The 22,790-nt window shown below is 37.2% G+C and overlaps 1 protein-coding gene across 1 annotated transcript in view; it reads left to right on the top strand.

The window, feature by feature from the left end:
- Positions 1-22,790, top strand: part of raver2 (ribonucleoprotein, PTB-binding 2) — a gene marked incomplete at both ends in the record, with an annotated part of 98,722 nt that overhangs the window by 52,160 nt on the left and 23,772 nt on the right. The window contains one exon of the mRNA XM_079244565.1: positions 12,258-12,449. Coding sequence (XP_079100691.1) covers positions 12,258-12,449 — 192 coding nt within the window. The remainder of the gene's footprint in view (positions 1-12,257; positions 12,450-22,790) is intronic.

Below are 22,790 nucleotides of genomic sequence, written 5' to 3'. Positions count from 1 at the left end.
GTTTGTAACACTGGTCCAGAAAATGAATGGCAACAACAAAACCTTTGAACAGGTGGCAGATTCAGTCTTCAAGCAGGTCTTCCATGAGGGGGCACAGAGTCAAAGGACTGATGTTGTTTGATGTGTACCACCAGACTTCAATTAAAAATGCTGAAAGACTTAATTCGGGAGCAGACAGCGCTGTGCACTATAAGACCCGGGCAAGGGGGCACTGCATCAATCAGTGGAGAACTTTTCTGTGCAGTCCATCCAATAAGACTAGTCTCATCAAGTTGCTAGTGGAAGAGTGGAAAGTCCCACAATACAGAGAAATGTCCCTGAAGAAAGTGAAGAAGGACATTTTCTAACAAAAAACTTTCAGTGAACTTGGGCAATCATGGGATCTGAGTGAGGAACTGTTCCAAAGAATTGAGGAGTTCACATCACATGTATGATGGTAACAGAAGCACTGGTGAGGTGAACCAACTACGCTACCAGCTCTTCTGTTCTAAAAGGGGCAATATTGAGTGTAGCCTACTGCCACCATGTAGGGACTGTCTCTTCCTGCATGTTGAATGAGCAACTTATTAGGCAGCCATCTGGAGGAGCAGTCTGCAGGCTAACCCTGTGGTCCCAAATCCTATAGAACATGGATGGAAAGAAGATGAGGGAAAGCTAACCATTTACTGGATGTACTCTGCACCTGCACCGTGTGTAGTCTTGGAGCTGCTAACATGCAAATGTGTGCGTTCATGCACCCTGCCTAGCTGCACATGCTTATCAAATGGACTGGCAGTGCAAGTTGCAGACTTGCAGCATATTATACATTTTCTGAATCCTTGTGGCCCTGGGAGTATTCCAGATATTATATTTTGTTTCCCTGTTTTTCTCAGATGACACAGTGCTTAAAGATAGTATATAATTTAGGCGAAAACTGTGTAAAAACGAGTGTTGTCTATTGTTTAAAGGACTACAGTGGCCTCTATGTTGGTCCGAGAAATTCACATCTTAGCTTGGATGAAAACTGAAAAAAAAACCTTTAAAATGATACCAAAGACAATATTGTTAAACTTTGACAGGTGTCCGATACCAAAGTGTAACCAGGATATGCACCAGAGTTTACATGTAATTTTCTAATGGGGGTCGGGTAACTTCATGAGCTGATAATAATGATAAAGCTGCCAGTTAGAAAGGGTTATCATACCAAAATATCATCTACAGACATGGATCTTTTTAAAAATCATAAGTAAGTTTCGTCACCTTGAGTGGTACCAATTTGTAAAATTTTGAGCTCTGGCCCATGGACTAATAGCAGCCCTCAAGGACCAACACTGGGCACCCTGTAGATATTGCCAAAACTTAGTTGTCCTGAACAATATTGATTTTTGTCAGATGCTGTGGTTCTAGGATTTTATCAGAGCAAGAAGCTTTCTCAGGAGCTGTAGGTTAACACAGTTTTATTGAACATGTTTAGTCACATTCTTTAAAAAAAAAAAAACCTGTCACTACCTGACAACAAATACAAAAGTGTGAATAAAAAACTATTTTACTATGAATTTAGTGGTATCATTATATAGAATTTGTGAATGCAGAAAGTATATGGGACAAAAGGAAATAACGGAAAACAAGAGGATGTTATTAAAATGCCAGCTAGCACTTCATGCCAGCTCGTGGCATTTAGGAAAATAGTTAGTATAATCTGCAACAGCGTGCAGTAAATGTCTGAACATGGTCTAAGCCTGAACAGTAGTGCTTTTGAGCTGGTAAAAGCTAATACCCAATCAAGGATGATATTATTTATGCAGCTTTTTATATTCATCATTTTAGTGTGTGCCTTAAACATTTTCACCAGATAAATGACACAAATACTCATAAATACCCGCTCTCCATAAAGCTATTAAGAAAATAATAATACAGTTAGGCCTGTCGCAATAAGCAATAAGTCAATTAATCGTACGATAAGAAAAGATGTTCGCAATAAGTTTGCCAGACGCAGTCATTTTCATTTGTCTTTTTCTCAAGTGCCACATTTGTTTTAAGACAGTATTAACTAAACACAGTAATAACAAGCTTCCATCTGCACATCAACTGCAGTTATCCCAGCTGGGAAAAAAAGACCGCAACAAACTTCCACAATCAGTGTTTAACCGACAGATTAAATACAAACAGGACAGTGCAACATGGTGTGCACTCAGGCAGCGTGGTTGGTAAATCTATGCTGCCCTTTAATATTGTTAAAAAGGCAACATTTTGAAAAATGCTGCAAACACTTTGCAGACAGAATAAAATGCCTGAATGAACATACATGTTACAAACAGCAAATCCACAACTTTACAATGACATGGAAAATGACATACTGAAGGTGTTTAAAGACATTCAATGTTACCATTCCACCTCTGGTCAAGTCCAAACATGTCCACTTATATGAGCTTTACCATAGACTGTGTAACTGTGTTAAATAGTGTATTGTGACCATATGTTCCGGACAACCACGTTCCAAAAGCCCCAGGAGAAATCGTGATCTGTTTTAGTAGACTGGGGACTGGATGACCATAAACTAGTCTGCACATCGAGCTAAATCTTTTAGAAATTAAAAGTGTGTTGATCTTTGAAAGGGTGTGAGAATGACAACAATAATTGTTTTGCAAAAGCAATTATTAGCCTGGCAAAATTAGTTACGGGGACAGGCCTAAATACAATAATAATAATATTCAAAACACTTTCAGTGGAGACATTCCTTCGTTTTGATGGAACATGGTATCGAAGGGAAATTATGCCAGAAGCTTTGGAGTCATAAACCCATATTTTAAGTAACTCCAGTGTGAGTTGTAGACTTAGTGGCCAATTACATGTGTTTGACAAAGCACTGAACAAAAAAACGTCTCTTAAGCGGATCTTTCTAGGATGGCTTGCCATGTGAACCTCTATTGGCACATTAACATGGGCAGTATATCAGATAATGGTGCATTGCGCTCTTTTGAAATTGATTTCTTTTTTTTAATTGAGTGTCCTGACCAAGTATGGCACCTTTTTCTCTTAAAGAAAAAGGCAAAGTCTTGATTGACAAATTGCCCCACTTAGTTCAGAAATTGTTTATACTCTTTAAAATAATGCTTGAAAAAGTTTCTGAAAATTTTTTTTTTTTTTTTTTTAAAAAGGCTAGATTTTAAATTCCCTAATATCTGAAAAACCATTGTCTTTATATTTTCATTTTCCTTAATTTTTTAAATCTTAGCTTTGAGTATAATACTTGTCTTTAAATTAAGCATCTAGACTTTGCAACTATGTAAAGTTGTGTAGAAATTTGCCTAAAGCTCAAACAGATGGCTGTTTTTAGATTGTTTCAGACCACTTATCCATCAACTGTGACCAAGAGAATATTGTACATTCAATTCAGCTCAATTACAGATATGGCGTAAGAAGTATCACTCTCACTGCCGCAACCATAACCATTGTTTTTTTTTTTTATTCCCACTGATTCACTTGTGGTGTTTAAAAAAAAAACCTCAAATTTGAAATTTGATGATTGCACCTGTAACACACACTTGAACAGGTGCAATGCGAACAAATCTAATGCGGTCATTTTTATCTGTTGCATAGCCATTTTCTTTTCAGGTCTTTACTGAATGTCATTCTGTCTCCAGCTCCAGTTAGTCTTACATAAACAATGTTCCTCGTCCATGCACATTGGTAGAACTCAGCCCTCTTGACACTTTTCTTTTGTTCAGAGTGCACTTAACCTGCGGCCTTGCCCTGAGCGCCATAATTCTGCCACCCACGAAAGGGTCCTCTAGAAAGCACTTTAGCTTGAGTCAGCCAGTAGAGATGGAGGGAGGAGAGGAGGAAAAAAAATGTCAGCTATATTAGAGGAAAGGACAGCAGCATGGAGGCATTGGAATGGGTTGGAATGAAGTGAGAACTTTTAAAGAGGATGGAGTGAAAGGCGATGACTGACAGTGTTGGTGAAATCATCTAAGGCATGTGATCTCTGTCAAAGTAAACTTGTTGGCATGCATACGTAGCATAAATGTAATAATGATGGCTATGAGCAAGTTACACACAGTTACACTCAATTAGGAGGTAAAAAAGAACAACAAATGTCAACGGTCATATAGCAGTGTGCATGTAAAAGGTTGGACATATTGATGAGGTAGGGAGAAACAAATGGAAAGATGGATGGCGGAAATGGAGCACAGGAGGACAGGTTAATGAAGAAAATATCTCAACTTTTGTTAGATTTAAGGAGAAATATGTAGCCAACTAAATGAAGACATTTGATTGCACTTTATGCAAGACAAGCACTAAAAAGAAGTAAAGAACTTGATTTTTAAATTCTTAGTCAAGCTCTCACAATTCAGCAATGCATAATTTAAGGTATAATGTTGTAATCTTGCATATCAAGTTTTGCACAAAATGTTGTAAAATATGGAAAGATTGTTTCTTTTTTATATGACTTGCAGAGCTATGGAAATTTCTGTAACGTTGAAGTCCACCTTGGACCAATCAACACCTATCTACTAGTGTTCTCATGTAAGTTTGAGCTAGTCACACTTTCCAGGAAGAACCACTGTCCCCTTTGATTCCAACTTTCAGCTCAGGTCTCTGTTGTAGGCTTTTTTTTTTTTTTTTTTTTTTACTGAGGAAAGGACATTAATATTATATACTAAATATGATCTTGTATGGCAATAGGGTTTTTCAGATCTCTGACAGAATGATTTTCCACAGCAGCTTAGCGATCACAAATGAGTTACCTTCTACTGGTCTGTAAAGTCAAATAAGAGCTTCAGTAGAACATAAACTCCCATTAATACTAAACCATCTTGTTTTATTCTGTGAAGTCTATAAGAGGTCTGCAGCGCAAAGCTGGGGGGAAAAAAGCACTCAGACACATGAGGCAAAGCTATGTGATACTATTCTCAGCAGTTGTGTCTTCTCCTGCAGCAGCAGAACAGCAGAGGTGACTTAATAATAATGATAGGAGATTGTTGTGAGGAATGAAGTTACTTTGTTGTATTTAGCATAACAGAAGAAGAAAAGCTAATTTTGAAGATGTAAATCATATTGACTTATTTACCCAGGAAAACATGCTCTTTGCTGTAATTATCAATTGCCACTTAATGTTTCATCACTAATTGAAGTCTTTCCAAGTACAGTCTTAAGCTTCCTGACACAGTTATTGACCCCCTTTTAGAAAGTTTTATTCAGAAATGGGAAAATAGAGAAGCACCATATTTGATTTTGTTTCCTTATTAACACTGCAATAGGAGGAAAAAGGTTTAATAAATGATCACTTAATCTTCAGTTTACAACTCAATGTTGTTGCATTTACATAATCTTGCCCACTGTGTCACATTTTGATCTGGTCTGCATCTTCCTCGTTGGCATGTCCACATTGCAATCCTCTGTCTCAGTTCTGCAGTACTCTTCATACACATATGTACACTTAAACTTGTCACTGTGATAGGTCACATACATTTCTCCACAGACAGCTGTGACAGGACTGCCGTGACCTCATCACTCACTTCAGACTACTGACGTGGCCATTTAAACTCTCTCCCACCCTGCACACACACAAAGTGACGGCTGCTCCTCTGAGTCTTAGCCCTGTCAGTGATGCAGTCAGCATCTTTTGGCCACAGACTCAAGTTCAAGAGCTGTCAGACATACTGATTGCTAGCTTAGCATCTTTGGGTTTTTTGCACGGCAGGCGTACATGCTTGTTTCAGGAAAACACATTTTTTGCTTTTCAGTCTTGTTGCAGGATTGAGCTGTAGAAGATTTATGCTTGTTTTTTTTTCTCTACATTTTAACTTTTGCTGCACATGATTCTATAAGATTTTTATTAAAATGGCCTTTGATTTATTTTGAGTAATTCACCTGGAGTCTGTTAAACATTAAGGAAGCATGTGCAGCAGACAATAACCTAACATCCTAAAAACACTGTTAAAGTGTAACAGAGACTTTACCACACTTCGTAAGGATATCACAGAGTTGGGCTGAGTTTAATACAAGTGCAGATGTAAACAGAGGAAGATCAGAAGGCAGTGCACGTAAACATGTGGTTGCTGCCTTGCTAGGTCTCGTCACACAGCTGGAAACATCCAAGCTGCTGGAAGTGGCTGATTCTTACAGTGTGATACTTGACACATTTTCTTCTTCACGTTACTTTTGACCCTTTTTTTTTATCTTCATTGTCAAAAGTATCAGTCGATGCACATTCTTAATTGAAGGTAATTGTTGACTGAAATATACAAAATACCTTCATAACTTCAAGATATTCGGTGTTTACACAAACATACAAGTTGCAAATATTCTTGCCCTCTGGGGGACCACCCATAGCTTTGGGATCAGTTTGGGTACTGACCCATTTCATGACCTTTATTTTATCTTTCGGAAGATGTTTCACAATACAAACAACCAGAAACACAAATGTAACTGAACAAGTTTGAATTAAAAAAAAGTTTAAAAGATGCTAATTTGATGCTATTTTTAAAAGAACTGACTGAATATCCAAATCACATCCTGAAGCCTTGAGAGAGATTTTTTTTGGTTGCCTTAAGACATTTGGACCTAAATCTGTTTGCAGTCCTCCAGCATGGCCAGTGTGTAGATTGTAGCAGTAATTAAAGTGTCCTGGTAATTTCATCTTTAGATTTATAGGCAGTGAAGCCCTTAGTTTGTCATGTACAGCACTTGTGAACACTACTGGAAAAGAAATCTCTGGGATTTCTGTGGCACCTTTTCTAACAATGCAGCCAAAAATCGGGAAATGTTGACTGCTGATAATTAGCTTTTCTAGTTCCCTCAAGCATGACTAACTTTGAGTGATTTGGATGAAATGTTTGATTATTTTAAGACCTGTAAGAGACCATTATGTTTCATTAGAATTCATATAATCTGTATCATTCAGGTAGTAAGTTATGGTAATGTATTAGGAAGCATTATTTTACCATTAATACTTCACATTTTCCTCATTTCACACCCATGTAGGTGTTGATGCTCTGCGGACATTGAGGATCAATTCTCACCCTGTACAGAAAAATTACAGGCCAACACAAGTAGCATCTAGGCACACAGATTATATTTTTGGATTATAAATGTATTATTTTGTAATTTTAGGAAAGCAACACTCATTTATTGACATAACTTTTCAGGTTCAGGTGAAGATGTCTTCAGACAAGACAAATGAACTGTTATCTCACAAACTTTGCCTTGCTTTACAGTGCGAATGAGACAAATATCAACAGTTGCAGAAAATCCATAAATTAAGACATAAATGTTCAGCTTCTTTTACTTTACTTACAGAGTGGACAATATCATAAATGTGGACTTGGCAAAAGATAGAAAGTTGACCGACTCGCACTTCAACAGCTCAGACTAATGCAGAGAAAACAAAGAGAATTAATGTTTCATTGGTTGAAATTAGCCTAATGTCTAGATAATAATGGAAAACATTTGAAATTGCCATTCTGGGCTTTAGTAGGTTTTTCACTAGTCATACAGAAGATGTGGGAAATTGTCTCACCAAACCTGTTAGCCTAGCATGTGCAGTTATATCATGTTTGTAATGAGTGTCAGATTGATGTTGAGTATCACATTATGCACGCAGTATCTGACACAACTTAAATACCAACTTTCATTAAATCTCTGTGTTTTTTTTATGTAGTCAGGTGAACACAAACAATAATTTAATCTGACACTTCACTATAACTAGCTGCCTGAAAACAGCTCGACATGTTCTAATTGCAAGGAAGCAGGAGAAGAATTTCTTCTGGGTCAATCTGTTGTGGATTTGTATCAAGAATGATTTGGAGAATGATAAATTAGGTGCCATATTTATGCAATTAATTACACTTTAATAATCCTAAATTACACCTTCAGGACACAGTGGAGCCATACACGACTAGGAAGGATTAAAAAAACTTCCAATAAAAGATTTTGTCTCTGCTTTAGTGAGTGCGTTCTGCTTGGTTAACAGATGATGTGCTAAATCCATTCATTTGTGCCCAAATTCATATATTTTCATATAATTCATATAGAATTCAGATAGAGCTAACTAATTCCATCCATCCATCCATCCATCCACCCACCCACCCACTTTTTTGTGAACTAGTTGAGTAGTTCAGGTTATTTCCATGGAATTAGTTTAATATAAAGTAGTGATAATAGCTGACCGACTCACTTTCCACACATGCATGCATTTTCCTGTCTCCTCTCTTTATCCTTCCATCCATCCATTCATCCACCAGATGGAACAGCATACAGATGAAAGGGTAGAGGACCACTAACAGGCATTAGTTTGCAAGCTCAGAGAAAATGCAAATACATTTGGTTTTCTGCCAGATATTTGTGTGATGTGGTTGTATTTGCTTTCACATACATCTGGCTGGCAGACACAGTTTACTTTAGTGAAAATGGGAGACAGATAAGTTGCTGAATTTAGCAGTAACGCTGCATAAATAGAAATGATCCATTACGTTTCTTATTGTTTAATTATTGGTTTAAAAAATCGACCATTGTCCAACGTGGCCTGTTGTGTAGACAAAACATGGTTTTAAAACCAAATTATGGCCTTCTCTATTTTTTTTTCCCCATCATTTGCAGATTAATTTGTAATTAAAACTGTGATTGTTGTTTACAAAACAACAATCAAGAAATATTGCCGCAAAATACTACATGGAAATTTTCTGCAAGTAAACATATCAGTTCTTTTTGTCAATGACTAATTGTTTTACTGTAAATTTATTGTTGAACATGCAGGAATATCGGACAGTTCTGAGCAACACGGTACAGCTTTCTGTGTGTGGTTAACATATAACGGTAGTTACGCTTATGGCCTTGCTGTTTTATGAAAATTAAAACTATACTGGCTAAACGAACAGCAGGGACAGAGAGAATGAAGACATAGTCCTGTCTGGTTTAAGGCTGCAACATCTATGGCGAGTGGAATGTGCCACAGTTTCCTCCAAGCTTCTCTATTGCCCCATCTCTCCTCGTCTCAGCCTATTATGAAGAACGGCTTTATCACATTTGGTAAACTAGACATTTCTCTGATAGCCCCCCCCCTTTTTATTCTATTCTACAAATGTAGAATATGAATAAGGTGAATTGTACTGTCTTCTTTGTTTGTAAAATTTAATAATGAGTGTTTTTAACCTGTTCCTGTAGCCTGAGATTTGTGATGTACTCATAAACTACTACAATGTTCCTGAGGAGAAAAAAACTTGCCATTGCCAAAATCTGGGCCAAATGTTGGCCAGAAAAGTTCATTGACATTTTATGTGTGTTTTATGTGATTGCTTGGTGTAGATAAACGCCGTTGAAGTTCAAGTGACTCGTTCTTTGGAGTTCTAACCGGACTCACAACAGTGGTTTGAACACTCCAACCAGCCCAGCACCGTCACTATCTTTCACTTGGGTTGATTTTTTGTCACAGTGTTGGAAAATATCCTAACTTGTAAGTTTCAACAACAAATTTAATTTTTAAAAAAAAAACAAAGCTGAAAACAGCAGAAAATGTCATACCTGTGCATTTGATTTAAGAAAGTCTTCCTGCAGTAATGGTTGTCCAGTCTTTATGCAACTCATTATTGACATGATTGCAAGCAGGTCATTCAATTCATGCCCACCATCAGGTGTAAACATGCATCATCCAACTACCTGTTACCAGCTGCATTTGCAGGTACACATCTCTGCTCTGATGAGTACCTATAAAACCCTGTTACATTTTGTGCATTCACATCTTAGTGCTGTCTTGTACCATTCTCTGCTCTGCCTGCCTTTTACAACTCTGTGGGACGTTGTGTTGCTCTCTGAAGAAGTCCCTCATTTGTACTGGTATTCATTGAGTGAGGTACCCTGAGGAGCCGAAACTATTGTCACAAAACAACAAAGGAGTCGAAATGTAAAATAGTAAAAGTGATTCCTAGACTGCTTCTGCCGTCAATATGTGAGTTGTTTTTAGATTCTTCAACTGAGTAGCACATAATAGCAAACAATCAGGCTCCATGGTGCACAGCGGCCATTGTGACTGCTATTTCGCTGCACAGGCTGTAAAACATTAGTGGCATATTTGGTTAATGCAAAGTTAGCCTTGATTGTAGATATTCTGGAAACTCTTATGACTCACACTTACTTATTGGACCTTGCGGGCTAAATTGCTGCAATAAAAAAAATGAAAAAAAATATGCACATAAATTTAGCTTCATCAGTTTTATCTTAATTTTAATTCTTGCTTTCTTGTGTTCCTCTGGCCATTGAGGCTAGAAGGTTTTTGGCTAGAAATCCATTTTAGCTACTGTGGAGTCTTGAACAGCAGCTACTTTAGTAGCCTGAGTCACAGCAGTTGCATTTCAGAGGAATCAAACCAAACAAAATGTTTGATACCAACTGCAATTATTGACCTACTTGGATGGTTGTTTTTACTTTCCTCTGATTAAAATAATTTGACTTGAACACTTTTTAGACTTGATTTCTAGAACAAGTTTGCTTTTATTTTAGCAAAACTTTATTATAACATGTTGACATTGTTTTTATTCATATATAGTTAAATGTCATAGTTGAAATTTGCTGTATTCCATTCCTCTCACTCGTAATCTATCAAAGACAGGCATTAGGTAACATTGTGGATTCATAAAGTCTCACGCTTTAAAAAAATTTCCTTTGTGTATGACGTTTCACATCACCTTGTGACTGGTGTGTTTTGGACCACATTTGACATTCAAACTTCAAGAAATGTCACAAAATCACTGTTTGTTGACATTTGAATCAACATAAATGCCTTGGAAAACAGCCTTCTTGTGAGTAAACATTATCCTGAGCAGTGAAACATTCAAGCAAGGAAACATCATGAAAGCCAAATTTTAAATGGTCTCAGAGTGTTGACACATCTTTCACTGTTCCCCCCACACTGGTAGCTGTAGCTTCTTGCAAGACTTTATCTTCACCAACAATAGGTCAAGTGGCGTGTTTGAACCACAAGCCATTAGCTTTTAGCCATCGTCATTAACCAACATCTTCCATTAGCTTTAAGCCATTAACCTGCATTATTTAGCTGCTCCAAGTGACTGAACCTTCTTGCCAGGAAAGTCCATCTTTTTCTTAGGTAATCTGATTGGTCAATTGTACACACGCCTTGAGAGAGATTGATTGGTGTGTCTGCAGATGGGAAGACATTGTTCCATTATCTTTGTAGCCTGGAAAAGTTCAGTTATAACTGAGTATAAGGACAAAATTATCATGTTGTTAAGAACAGGCTTTGTGGTGGTTGAATTTTACACAAGTTTATTTAACTGGAGAAATAAAGGAGCACAATGATGGGATACCATTCATATCTACAGTTTTTTTTTATAGCTGAAATAAGTGCTGTTCACTTTCACTGTAAAACATTATTAATTTACTTCAGGTAGGCAAGCAAAAAATAATACAAACAAACCCAATAATAATAAAACTTACAGTAATATGCATAGTTCTCAAAAATTGAACGCTTTGGGAACTGATGTCACGGTTTGCTGGAGATTGGTTTCCATCCAAGGTGCTTCGTCATATTGCACATTTACTCTTTTCTGGAAAACATTGTGTTGTCCTTTTTAATCCTAAATTCTGAAACAACTCTCAACGTATTGCTATTCGTACAGTAGATCCTGCCAATAACTTGTTGGAGATGTAAAGGGAAGTCTGACCTTGTTTGCTGACCCTGATGACTAAAGCCTGTTGAATACGTCGTGAGAAGGTCCCGAAAAGAAAATGTCATTTTGTTCTGTGATTGACATATCAGGCATGCAGAATTCTTTTCTTGAGGAGCTCTGAGAAGAATTGTGTGATTTGTCAGAGTGGAACATGACCAGACTAAAAAGAACTTTTTCTTGTTGTTGTGCCTCAACATCAATAAGACATGTCTGTTTTGCCCATCAGCTGTTTTCTACACTTTTTGCACAAGTTTTATGAGCAAGTTGTTGCACATGTGCCCTACTGTTGGATTGTAAAGACTTGTGCTTGTGTTTAGTGGAGAGCAAGTTTGTAGTACATCTTTAATCAAATTAAACCTACACTATAATGTAACATATAATGAACATTTTAATGGAGGCAGAGCCTTTGTGAGATTATAAATTGCATATAGAAACTGGGAGCATTTTTTTTTCTGTTCTTCTGAAGCACCTAACTCATTTTCTCTAGAGTTTATAAGGGTTTGAGAGTATAGGCGACCAGCAATGGTCTAACCAATTAAAGATGCTGTATGTCTTCATAAAAGTCAATTACCATAATTTTCTCTTCTCCAGCTTGCTCAGGATGAAGGTAGCCCAGTTCGAGGCTTCGGTGTGGTGGAATATGAGAGTGCAGAGCAGGCCGAGGCTGTACTGATAGAGATGGACCGAACACTGGTAGGAGCACAGGAGGTTCGTCTGTCGCTCTGCACCCCTGGTACCTCAGGAAGAAGCACTTTGGCTGCACTCATTGCCACCCAGGGTATGGTGAGTATATTGAACAATACAAAACAGCATCAGCATCAGCATGTGTAACAAAGCGACAACTCATATGATTTTTCCTTACCACCAACCCTTAAATACAAACTGCTACTCTGCTGTTAAACCAGCTTAACCAGTCCCTAAATCTTCCACCATCACTAATAATAGTCTTCTTAATGGAAGCTCCTGATTTAATATCATACATTTATGTTAATAGAAAATTGCTGTTATTTAATCTCATGCAGTTTCTTTTCCAAAGTGTATATCTTTAGAGATTTCTTACTAAAAATCCACTTAAAGTACTACTACTACTAATACTATTACTAATAATAATAATAATAATAATAATAATAATAATAGTAATAATAATAACAATAATAACAGTAATAATAATATAAATAAATAAATAATAATCTTGTGTACAGGCGGCTGAAATGAGTTTCCTCTGCAGGGTGGCCGGGCTCTCCCTTAGAGATAGGGTGAGGAGCTCGGTCATCCGGGAGGTGCTCAGAGTAGAGCCGCTGCTCCTCTGCATGGCTTGGGCATCTGGTCAGGATGCCTCCTGGACCTCCCTGGTGGGGTGTTCCAGGCACGTCCCTCTGGGAGGAGACCCCGGGGAAGACCAAGGACACGCTGGAGGGTTTATATCTCTCGGCTGGCCTGGGAACGCCTTGGGATCCCCCCGTAGAGTTGGCAAATGTGGCTGGGGAGAGGGAAATCTGGTCTTCATCTGCTTAGGCTGCTGCCCCGGTGACCCGACCCCGGATAAGCGGCAGAAGATGGAAATAATAATGATGATAATAGTAAAATTATGGACACATGTTAGAGGATTACTTTTTGTTAAAAAGTTACTGGAAAATATTAGAGGGGGATAATAGCGCTCCTTGAACTCTCCATGCAAAGTCAGTCCACTTCAGTTAACAAACCTGGCCCTATAAAATGTAAATTCACCTCAAGTTTTGCAGCAAATCTATTGTAGCAAATTTAAATGAAGGGCCTGAACTGTTCTGGAGACTCTGACATGCATGTAGAAATGCATTGGTGGGAACACAGCAGCATAGTTCTTAAACTATAGATTTTTACACATTATCTATGTGTGTGTAAATGTATCTGTGTTTGTGTCTGTGCTGGGGTGGAAAGATGGAAGGCTGAAGAGGGGGATGGACTTGCTTTTAAATGCATAATACACTTTGTACTATATTTCAAATGTACCAAAAGTAGTGAGATATCTGGTTAGCTTACATTCTCTGCTGCTGTTTCTGTGTTGTCACACTGGTTCTTACTTCTCTACATATTGTTTGATCAGGAGTTGGACATGCAAAGCTGCAAGAAGGATAAAAACAATCAGCTACACAAATATTAGAATCAGTTTCACGTAAACTTTAATGTTGACCCACAGCTTAATCAACCATAAACATCAAAGCAGGTTAATGGGCACTGTTCATAAGTTTTAGTCTTTAAAATGTAAATTTAGAATAACCTTGACTTGCGTAACAAAAACGCCTCTTAGTCAAGTTAAATTAGACTCCGGCTATATTTCTTCATTAGAGCTAATTCTCACAAAAAGTCGTGTAAGTTTAATAAAGGTGGCATAGAAACACTTCCTCTTATCTGTAAAACCATATGCTGCATCACCAAAACATCAGACTTCCCATGCAAACAAGCAGATATGCTCACATCTACATGTAATTGCAAAGTCAATGCCAAGTGGTTATTTCACATCTTGCACTAAGATATGCCGGTGGTTTGACATGGAGCACATGCATGAACACTCTCTGGCTGAGATGCTCTTTGTAGCTGTGATGTCCCTCCTACACAGTGCTGTGGAAGCAGAGAGGCACTGACATGATAATTATAGTTCAGTAGACTGATTGGGCTGTTCCACTGTCTTCTGTTGCCTGAAATAAACCCAAGTCACAGCTTGCGACACAGTAACACTCCTTTGTGTGTATGTATGTATATATGTATGTATATACATTCATAGAAGGTAGCTGCACAATGAAATGAATAAAGAATCCTTCACTACAGATTATTGATTGGAGTCAGATCTGGACTAAAGATGGACAATTTCAGCTCTTGCCTGCTTTGGTGGTTCAGGTCCAGTTTAGACGGCCAGTTATTTTGTAACAGTCAGCAGCTATGAATCTGAGCAGATGGCCATGACCTCTGGACTGCCTCAGGTTCGGTCCTTGGACCTTCTGTTGAACTGTTATGTGCTCCCTTTGGGTCAAATACTACAGGATAATAATACTGATTATCACAGTTATGCAGACGATACACAACTTTGTGCTGTTGTCACCAGACGACCACAGTCCAATAGACTTACTGTGTCAGTGTTTGAAGCAAATAGACACCTGGATGAGAGAGAATTTGCTTTATTTGAATAAAGACAAAACTGAGATCATTCTGTTTGGTAGCAAAGCGAAGTGGGTCACCTCTTGGACCACCACCTGGAGACTCGGGTTCTTAAAACCAGCAACCAAGTATGTACTATTGGAGTGTTGATAGACTCAAATCTGGCTTCACTAAGAAGCTTTTTAGCAACTGAGAAACATCAACAGAATTAAAAGTTTAATGTCCCAGAAAGCTCAGAAGAAACTCATCCATGCATTCATCTCCAGTAGACTGGATTACTGTAACGGTCTTTTAACAGGACTTCCTAAAACGACCATTAAACATTTGCAACTCATCCAGAATGCTGCAGCTAGAGCTTTTACTAGGACTAAGAGATCTGGGATGTGTTCACAGAATATAAACCAAGCAGAGCTCTTGGATCCAAAGACTCAGGTCACCAAGTCCAGACCAGAGTCCAGACTAAACATGGAGAAGCAGCATTTAGCTGTTATGCTGCAAACAAGTGGAACAGACTGCCAGTGAAAACTAAACTCTCCCCAATCGTAGACACTTATAAATCCAAGTTAAAAATATTTCTTTTCTCATGCGCCTGTACATGAAATCCACATGGCAACTTTTAACTGATCTTAATTGTAATTATTTTAATTTCTGATTTTTATTGAGATGTTTTCTATTTGTTGTCTTTTATGCTTCTTTACTTAATCTGCAGTGCTTTTAATGTTTTTTGTAAAGCACCTGCCTTGCTTTACATATTTAAGTAAAATAGATGTGTTTTTTTTAATATATCTGTAAATGAAATAATTAATGAATTAAAATTAAATCATACTGCCAGGTTGTTGTGGATTGAATCTAATCAATTCAGGAAATTAGTGGTGATATAAAGCCCTGCATCTGGAATTAGTTCATCAAGCAGATTAAGGCCAATTAAGCTACCAATGTCTCATTTTAAGTTACGTGTATTGAATGAACTACTGAATTATAGTTTTAATGTATAAATACTAGATATTTTAATTCACTTTCTTCCTCACAAAGACAGGAGAAAAAATAGGAAAAAATAATGATGGTGAAATTCCTGTTTTAATTTCAGTTTTAGCAAGAAATGTTATCATTTTAAAACTATTAAGATGCTGCCACAATCTGAAGCTAACAGGAAACCGTGGATTGTGGAGAAAACCCAACATTAGAAATGACATGCAGACATCTGTCATCCCTCCCTCCATCCATCCTGTCGAACAGTTGCATACTTCTGATTGATAAAATTATACAGGTTCTGCCTTATTATCTTCAATCACCAGTATGAAACCAGTTGAGTGAAACCGGCAGCAAATCAGAACTCCTCATTGTTGTCTGCCATTTGATAGAACAGACTTACTGATGCTTTACACCCTCTTATCAACATCAATTTGTTGGTTCCTGTCTTCTAATGTACACAAAAAGAGCACAGTTGTTATTATTAAGGCTTTCAATTATAATAAATCTTGCCTTTTGTCAGGAATGGATGAGTATAGGGATTATAAATCAGCACTGGCCTGAAATTAACAAAAAAAAAAACTATTAAATTGTTAATATTGAATGTTTTATAATGACAGCTAATTTCATTTATGGTTTATAATTATGTTGAAGATGTCAGTCTATAGCATACATCACAATGAACCAAGCAGATTCCTGTAGCTCAAGACTAAAGAGGGAACTGCTGATAAGAAGGCACAAAAAGCCAATCTAGCCGAAGCCACAGTCTTCCTGGGAGAAATATTCCATGTAAGTGACAGACTGTCCTGCTGTGAGGCTGCTCTGTTTCCTCTGGTAGTAAATGCATTTAATGGATTTAAAGAAATATAAAGTCAGAAAATCACGCTGGCATTTTCAGGCAAAATTTACCCATTTTCAGAAGAGAAGGTTTAAAGTCAGTATGCAAGGTTTTTCAGCAGGACATCACCACAAATTACACAATCAACAGCACAAAAGAATAAAAAAAAACTTTAAAACTGACCTGCAAAATGTCTTGACCTAAATTCCATTTAAAAAAATCTTTACAGAGAGCTGAAATCTGCCATTACAGAAAGGAACCCTGCAAACTTAAAAGCTTGAGTGCATAGAGCTGGAAGAGTGGCAGACGCCACCAGTAAACAGGTGAAAGATGCTTCTAGATGCCCAAGAGAGATTTTAGAAGCTGGAACTAAATTGTCTGTTTCTTAAGACTTCCAGTAATTGTATCATTTTATGTGTTTAGTCAGTTTTTTTAATTATTGCTGTATGATGCCTTTTGCAATTTTGTTGCATCACTCGGTGCAGAATGGAGTTATTTTTTAATTTATCCTTGAGGACAGACAGTTCAGTGGTTGTAATGCAGGTGTTACGGTGATTCAGACCAGCAGCAAATGCAGCATTTGAGGCTATTTAAGGAATTTATTCATTCTGTATTAATAGTTTGGTACGTGTTTTTCATGCTGTAATCAAAGTTATTAATTATTTTCTATTTTTAATGTAGTTTATTTATTAGTTACAAGTTACCTGAAGATCAGAAATTTATTAAAGTTTCTTCTTTAAATAATTCAGATTTCGCCACTGAGCTAATTGAAGGCAACACTTGAACAATCATCACTGTGATTGTATTATTCTAATGCGTCTATACTTCCTGTATACATTCACCAATTCTTGTATTTTAATAGTTATAGTAGCCCCATGCAATTTCTTTTCGATAATCACTTCTCTTATGGTGTATAGTTATTTTTTTTCTATGCCTCTAAGACGGTTTTGCAGCCTCTGTGTAACATGAATAATCAGGTGAAGGTAAAAATGTAATAGCTTTGAAGAATGGAGAGAAAATTATGGTCTGAAAAGCAAAGCTGTAGCAGTTAAGAGTCTGAATTGCAAAAGAGAGAATAACATTCAGAGAAATTGAAGTTCAAAAGATACCAGAAAAATGAAGGAGAATGAAGAGCCAGAGGGACAGTGAGCATCACAGTCGGTGTAGACTGAGGGGTTAAATCAGTAGCTGGAGGCTCCTTCAGGATCACTGTGGTGAATATGAGCAGCTGGTAAAGGAAACATCAGACCTTTTAGAAAGAGATCAAGACCTACTCCTGGCTACAGATCTCCTTTGAGGCAGTTCTCTCATTTCTCCACTTGGTTGAATGTGAGTGAGAATGCTGAGGACCAGATGGCCTCCTCCTCCCTCCTCTTTTCTTCTCCATCAATCCTTTTTCTTACCCAATACTTCACGCCTCCCCGTCTTCACGGCTTCCTTACCTTCCTGGCATGTGTGTGTGTGTGTGTGTGTGTGTGTGTGTGTGTGTGTGTGTGTGTGTGTGTGTGTGTGTGTGTGTGTGTGTGTGTGTGTGTGTGTGTGGGTGTGTTGGTGTGTGGCTGGATTTTGTGCCAGTAGCCAAACAGACTGATGCATGCTGACATTTTCTCCAGTAGAAGAAAAGAAACGAGAGAGCTCTCCACCTCCTCCTTCCCTCCTCCTCTCTTCCCTTGAAAGACGCTGTCAGCTACGAGTGGCCTTGTTCAACACCACAGCACACACAAATGCCAGCTCTGCCCTCTGTACGACACACAAACGCACACATACAGTACTTGTGCAGTAGACTTACTGACAGGATGGAGTCAAACCCACTCTGTCCCCCATCAGTAAAGCTCCATCTCTGAGATGTAACGGAGAGGAAACAAGTGGAAGTCATGCTGTAGCTGAGAGGCAGACGAAGAGGAAATATCACCATCATGCTTGATATTGTTATAAATATCCATGTCTTTGGGCCAGCTAACTAGCACTGGCGGCATGCTAACAGTTTTGAAGCGCTAAATAAGCAAGAGCTGCTTTTTAACTGCTTTTTAACTTCATTAGATTTTAGTTGAGTCCATTGAATCAAACTGTCTGGGTGTAATAAATAGTTAAATTGTCATCCAGGTGGTACAGTATGCCATTTGATTAAACATCTTCAATTTATTTTATTAATATTTTCATGTTCTGTTGCACATTATAGCACTTTGGTCAACTACTGTTTTTAAAGTGTGTTATATATAAAGTTGTTGCAGATGGGTTAGCAGAGATTTGTTCAGTTGAAAGTTAATTCAAGTTAAATGTAAGCTGTACTGCTAATTAATGTTTTATATTTCTTAGAATCAAAAATAAAAATTAAAAAAAACTTAAAATAGATAAATAAAAGAATAAATAAAAAGGACAATTTATCTCAAATATAAAACAAGTTGGTGACACAAAAGACACACATACTGTAGGCTAAGGCATCTCAAATGGGGGTGTGTGTACCACTTGGAAAACTTGAAGACACTCCAGTGTTTTAGAGAAAGTAAACAAAGGGCTTAAATTGTTCTATATTTTCTATATTTCTTACTTAAAGCTGCTCAGAGATATTTGTTTTTACTCTGGGTGAAGTGGTTCTCCGCCCTGATACTAGTCTGTACATTTTGTAATCATGGACAATAAGAAATATAGTCAGACTCCTCAGTTTACTGTAAATCTGTAAAAACTCTGACCAGTCAAAACATTCGGGCCGAGTTGAAGTTGTTCATTTCTTATATTTCATAAGCTTCTTCTCCTGGTTCCCCTCCTCCCGCAGCACATACCTGATAGCCACACCCTGCATATAAATAGCATGTTAGGATGAAAATACAAAGTAGGGAAGAAGAAAGTCGGAAGGCAAACATGGCTGAGAAAATGCAGGGAGGATTTCCCCGACCCGTCTCGGTTTATTTGCCTCCTCCTGCTAAACAACGGAGAAAGAGAAAATTGTTGGTGGAAAAAGCTGCAAACTAGAAAAGCACTCGGGAGCACAAATCTCCGCCTTGGCCTTTGAAATAATTCCTGGATCCAAACGGTGATCCGGATCACCACCAAAATTAAATCAGTTCTTTTTCACGTTTCCAACAACTCCTGAAAATTTCAATAAAATCCGTCCATAACTTTTTGAGTTATCTTAAACACAAACAGATAAACGACGGTAAAAACATAACCTCCTTGGTAGAGGTAAGAAAAAAGCCTTGGATCAGGCAAGGAGCAAAACCAAAGTGGGAGGAGCCAAGGCAGGGTGCTACTTTCAGATCTTGCTAGTTCCCCAACATTACCTACCCCAGCTTTAACAAATCTGACTTTAGTTTTTATGATGAGGTGAGTCAATTCAGGTGGTCATAATTACTACACAAGTAGAACTGTATGCATATGTACATTAAAAATAACTTCTACTGTAAATCTGGAAAAGTTTGCTTCATCATCATGTGAAATACTAGATTTTTCACTTCCAGAAACCAAGGGTTGAATATTTGCTGGTTTTACAGAACCATGCCAACCTAAATGCTGGGAGGAATGTTTGTATATGTAAAATTGATATGTCAAATTTTTATAACATAAAAAACAGTAAGAAAGTGGGAGTTTAGATGGTTGATGAAGATGTTCTTTCTCTTTGGATTGTACCTCAGAAGGGGTCACCACATCAAATTAACGCACAATTGAACATTTTTTGAGGACGGCCTCTCAGAGAACAATTGTGTCCCTCTCAAAGCTCTGTAGGGAAGCAGGGCTAGAACCGCTGACCTTTGGGTAACAAGACAAGCCACTGTGCCAGCTGAGCAACTGTCACCACTTAAAAAGGTCAATGAGGATAGAAATTTAAAAAAAAAAAAAAAAGTAATAATGTTATATACTATATTTAATATGTCTAAAGTTAACAAGTGTGAGAAATATTTAACAGCTTAATTTTGAGATACATTTTGAATGAAAATATAAAATAATTAATAAATTTCTGCATATATGTAATATGAATGTATATGTTATAATTTGATACATGAAAAATATAATAAAAATATCAAATATATAAATGATCATAAAATATGTGAATGAATAAAATGATGTAATTCATTCATTTTCGGAACCGCTTTTTCCCCTTAAGGGTTGCAGGGAAGCTGGAGCCCATCCCAGCAGTCACTGGATGAGAGCCAGGGTACACCCTGGACAGGTCACCAGTCCATCACAGGGCCCACACACAGAGACACACAACCCTACAGACAATTTAGCATAACCAACCCAACATGCATGTCTTTAGACAATGGGAGGAAGCTGGAGTACACAGAAAGAATCCACCCATACACAGGGAAAACATGCAGACTCCACCCAGAAACTGACCGAGGAAGTTAAAAAAGGTGTAACTAGAGCTGTAGTGGACTTTAAACATACAATTCATGTCATATTGAAAATTATATTACTGACTTGTTCAGTAGTTATAAATCTATTTGTTTTATCTAAAATTACTTTAAAGTTGTTTATTATGAGCAGTTTTGCTGTTGGAAAGATTGAAATTGTTTTTTTATGCATGTAACATGAATTATATTCTTGGTTGATACACCTTTAGACTTTTGAAGAGGAAATGATTTTTGTATTTCCTGAATTTGAATGTGTTTGACAGGAGAAGAGAAACGTACTAAAGCAAAAGTGATGAAGAAAACTGAATAATGTAAAGCAGGTACAACTTATTCCACATTTAATGAAAAGAAAATACAGTAAAATTATCGATGCCAAGAATATAAATTATAAATAGATATAGCAGGACACAAACTCAGAGATTAGTTGTCACATCCAACTTATTTGAAGTTTAACAAAAAAATCCATCTAATTTAGACAGGAAAAACTCAAGCTTGGAGCCTGCTATGAAATCTTTAAATTCTAGCATCATAAAGCAATGTGTTCATTTGGTTTATGTTATTAGGTACATTCCTAGCCTTTGCAAAGTGTATAATGGGAAGTCAAACTGTCTGCTTATGTTTTTAGACATACAGACCGGATGTTTACCAGGCATGAACTAAATATGGGTTTTCTGATCAGCAAGGCCTGGAGGGTAATGAAGGGTTTGCACATCCCAGTACAACTGCTATAGACGCATTTTTATCTTCCTATATAAGAATTGCACTGCCTGTGTATAATAACTGTAAATGTGAAGATTGATCAGCTGGATTCTGGTTGTTCGATCTTCATATGAATGTTCTGTAAGTGTTTTGGGAAAGGTAACTCATAAAGGATAAGTCCATTTACTATCTTTTATTTGAGATAAATGGGTCGTATACTAGTGATTTATGAGAATGAAAAATCCCAGTCAGCTGGAGCAGTCTAATATCAGATTTCTTTGAGAGAGAGAGAGAAGCCAGTTAGCTGCCAATTTCAGTTCCCATTAAGCCTTTAATGTCTTGCTGTGGTGTTTTGTAGAGCAAATTTTTCAGTAACTACAATGGAAACTTATTTAATATTAATGAAAATAAACTTGCATGAATTATTTTCACTACAAAACTGGATGTTTTGCCATTAGTGTTTCAAGAATATTTTATTCTCAAATGAAAAAATATAAAGAAAATATTTTTGAAAGCAATTTGTGGATTTGCAACATTTGTCATAAAATGTGTATGCCTTGTACTGAACTGTAAAAAATTTTCTTTAAAATGTTCAATAAAAAGAATAATTATAAAAACAACAACAATCCTTTATATGCAGTCCGAAACTATTGTTTAAAAATGAGCAATCTACACATTTGACAGATTATTTATTTATTAAGGGTACATCTTTTGGTATAGCTGGAACACATCTTACAGAAAGTGCTGCAAAATTGGCTTAGTAACAGTAGAAATTGCTTCACACGATCTCACATTTTACATTGGACTTTTTAGACGTGGAAAGCCTCTTCTTAGAGTCAAATCTGTCACACGTGTTGCATTTTTCTTCCAAATTCCAAAATGTCAACATTTCCACTGGATTCCACAGACATTTTTCTTTTTTTGTTTGTTTTGTTGTACTCTTTATCTAAACATGATCCTAACTTGTGCAAACGTCTGATAATTTGACTAAATGGGATCCATGGGCTCCCTCATCTCTTTAAAAAGAAAAAAATAACGTGTCTGTTTTTTGCAAACCCTTTCAACCCAGTGGCTCCTGTTTTTTCTCACTGCTCAAGACCGTCTTTTCTTTTTCCTTTTGTCTCAGACTGACTCCCT

The sequence above is a fragment of the Telmatherina bonti genome (assembly GCF_933228915.1).
Source record: "Telmatherina bonti genome assembly, chromosome: 8".
Lineage (NCBI taxonomy): Eukaryota > Metazoa > Chordata > Actinopteri > Atheriniformes > Telmatherinidae > Telmatherina > Telmatherina bonti.
Note: the sequence above shows the minus strand (reverse complement) of the source record. Positions and strands in the feature narration are given on the sequence as shown.